This window comes from Erythrolamprus reginae, chromosome 1 (assembly GCF_031021105.1).
Source record: "Erythrolamprus reginae isolate rEryReg1 chromosome 1, rEryReg1.hap1, whole genome shotgun sequence".
Classification (NCBI taxonomy): domain Eukaryota; kingdom Metazoa; phylum Chordata; class Lepidosauria; order Squamata; family Dipsadidae; genus Erythrolamprus; species Erythrolamprus reginae.
Genome location: NC_091950.1, coordinates 143,705,227 through 143,708,427, shown reverse-complemented (window position 1 = coordinate 143,708,427; position 3,201 = coordinate 143,705,227). Strand labels below are relative to the sequence as shown.

General features: G+C 39.8%; 1 protein-coding gene across 1 annotated transcript; it reads left to right on the top strand.

Moving 5' to 3' along the window:
* The first annotated feature begins 1,923 nt into the window (after window positions 1-1,923).
* LOC139165794 (olfactory receptor 5J3-like) lies at window positions 1,924-2,871 on the top strand. The gene has a single exon (XM_070749058.1). The coding sequence runs from the start codon at window positions 1,933-1,935 to the stop codon at window positions 2,869-2,871; it is 939 nt and encodes a 312-aa protein (XP_070605159.1). The 5' UTR covers window positions 1,924-1,932.
* The last annotated feature ends 330 nt before the right edge of the window (window positions 2,872-3,201 follow it).

The window sequence follows — 3,201 nt, the reverse complement described above, 5'->3', positions numbered from 1 at the left end:
ACCACTTCTTAACCCAAAGTCTAAGGAAAAATTGGAGCTAGATCAAAACTTCTGAAGACATTTTTAATGGAACATCATTGCGGCGGATGCGAAATAAGCACCCAGACCACAGGACTGGGATTTAAAGGTCACTTTATTAATTGGAAAACTGGACCTGCAGAGGAAACCAAAAGGGTGCGGAACATCTGTTTCAAACATTCTTGGGCAACTATGGGCGAAGGTTCCATTGCTGAGCAAGGGAAGGGAGCCCTTGACCTTGGCCTTGAAGTTGATCTTCCCTTTCTCTCTGCCATGCCCAAGGCATGTGGGAAGGCTCACCCCACAGCTTGTTGTCTGTGGCCCTGCAGTAGGTGTGCCCCAAAGTCATCTGCCCTCCATAGCCCAGGTTGGAACAGCTTTGTAATCATGGAGAGGAGTGGCCTATAACCTTTCAAAAGGTGCCCAAAGGAGATCATGCAGTTGCTGTTTGCCCCACTTTCTGCCTCTTACCACCACAGCTGGGGGTCAAATCTCTATTTAGGCCCCCTGCAAAAGCGGGGCGATGATTACTTTCAAAAGAGGGTGGTGAGCGGTGAGCCATCTCCCTTTATTCTGGGATTCCCCACCCTCAGGTTTGTCATACCCCACGCAAGGCGCACGGCATGCTGGGGCGGCTGCACACTAAGTTCGCGCGACTGCCTGATGTCAATAATTCCGGCGGCAGTGGCCGAGTGCTTCTGGCCCTGCCACAAACACCCGCCAACCTTTAACGGCCTGCTGGTCCCTTGTGTGGAAAAAAGGAATTGGTAAAATATTAGTAATAAATAAAGAAGATAAAATGTGATCTATCTTTTCTCACTGGTAAATACTTCAAAAAAAATGCAGTTTGGTTTACTGAATCTTCACTGTGTAATTAACACAAATCAGTAGATGGACCAGTTTGAAGCCCTTTGGGGACACATTTCCCAAACCAATGTTGTTCTCAGTAGAATTTTTCTTCCCTCCAAAGACAGTAGAGGGAGATACTATTGTCTGCAGAATTGTACAAAGCTGATGAGTTACTGAAGATGATGCAAAATATCTGAATTTCTTCAGAACAGCAAAAAGATATCAATATAATCTTCAAAAACCTGCACCCAGACTTTTGGGGGGGGAAATCAGATATTTTAAAATGTGAAAGATGCTATTGATCTGGAAGAAAACAAGTGAGTTTGATCATCATAAAGGCAACTATACAACCATTGCATTTTGTTGGTTTTGAGAGTTTGGTTTAGGAGTTCATGAGATGGCAACTTACTTCACAGAAAACTGATTGGATATTCAGAGACGTTCCAGATCAAGCCAGCACAGCAAGCATACAGGTTGGTGCACAAGGCCAAGTAATTATGTAAATATAATCTTTTACACAGCTCAGATTCCATCAGAAAAAAGGAGCGCCTAGGATGAGCACACAAGACCTCAAGATTTGCAAGGGGATCTTTTTGCTTTGGTTTAGTTTTCTTTTAAAAAAACCCTGAATGCATCAGAAAATTTAGAAATTCAGTGAGGAATGAATATACTCATTTGGCATAGAAGATCAGGTATTTTGAGATGAAATAAACAAATGTTATGTTTATAAAGCTTTAGTGCTTCATTTTTAACTGTGATTTTAGTAATGGATGGTACAAAACAGGCATAAATAAAATAGACCTGGCAATGATATGACAAAACCAAGATTAAAAAGAGAAGGGTTTGCAAATAAATCTTCAAATATTTTCATAGAAGTAGTTCTTAGAAGTTTGCCAACAGAACACCTATTGTATTTTTCAGAATATACCCAATTTTATCTCGTTAGAGCTTAATTTTTAATCTTCCTTCCAGGATCTTATTTGGGGATCACAGAAAATAGCTTCTTGTGAAGTTGAAATGTTAAGCAAACATGTAATTTATATTTATTTTATTTTTGCAGTGTTAATGGGAAATAGCACACGGGTGACAGAATTCATACTCACTGAATTGACAGAGGACCCACACTTGCAGCTGATTCTTTTTGTGATATTTTTGACTATTTATGCCATCACCCTGATGGGAAATGTGGGCATGATTGTCTTAATCACAACCAGTCCTCAACTCCACACACCAATGTACTTTTTCCTTAGCAGCTTATCTTTCCTGGATACCTGTTATTCAACAACGGTGACCCCAAAGTTGTTGTTCAATCTTTTAAAAGGGAAGAAGTCTATTTCTTTTGCAAGTTGCTTTACACAGCTTTACTTTTATGGTGTATTTGCCACCACAGAGTGCTACCTCCTAGCTGTGATGGCCTATGATCGCTACGTGGCAATCTGCAATCCACTACTCTACTTCGTCACAATGTCCCAAAGAAAGTGTATTCAGCTGATAGCGATTTCCTACATAGCTGGGATCATTAATGCCTCCATACACACAATGGCTGCATCTAGACTGTCCTTCTGTGGTCCAAACATAGTTAAAAACTTTTATTGTGATGCTCCTCCCCTTCTTGCTCTTTCTTGCTCAGATGTCAGTCTTAACGGTCTACTTTTATTTGTATTTGTAGGACTCAATATAACTGTTACAAGCCTAACTGTACTCACTTCCTACACTTATATCCTGGTCACAATTTTAAGGATCCGCTCTGCCACGAGTCGTAAGAAAGCCTTCTCCACTTGTACATCACACCTTATGGTTGTCACCATTTTCTATGGATGTAGTAGCTTTATGTATGCACAGCCAAGCTCTAGGCTGAATTATCACCTAGACCAAATGGCTTCAGTGTTCTATGTAGTTGTGACCCCCATGCTCAACCCATTAATCTACAGCATGAGGAACCAGGAGGTAAGAGGCGCCTTCAGAAATATCCTAGGAAGAAAATTTCATGTTCAACACTTTTAAGAACTATTGCTTTTTTGCCAAAATTTAATTTTATATAAAAGCTGTTCTAGTAGCAAATGGGGGGGGGGGGGGTTGCATTACGTCTCATTAAATAATAAAACTAGGCTGTATTATATTCCTAGGGCTCTGGTATTAATTATATATTTGCTTTTGAGCAAATATACATTTAACATATTTTGAAAAAAAATTATAAAAGCATCGTGTCAAAAAACCAATGTTTTTATAATAAGGAACCAAGAGGTAAGAGGTGCCTTCAGAAATATCCTAGAAATAAAAAAATCATCTTCAGCAGATAGGGTAATATTTAAGAGCCATTTCTCTTTGCCAAAT

Bases quoted from the DNA above. Each gene is read 5' to 3' on its own strand.
- LOC139165794 (XM_070749058.1), top strand. From the start codon at position 1,933: ATGGGAAATAGCACACGGGTGACAGAATTCATACTCACTGAATTGACA.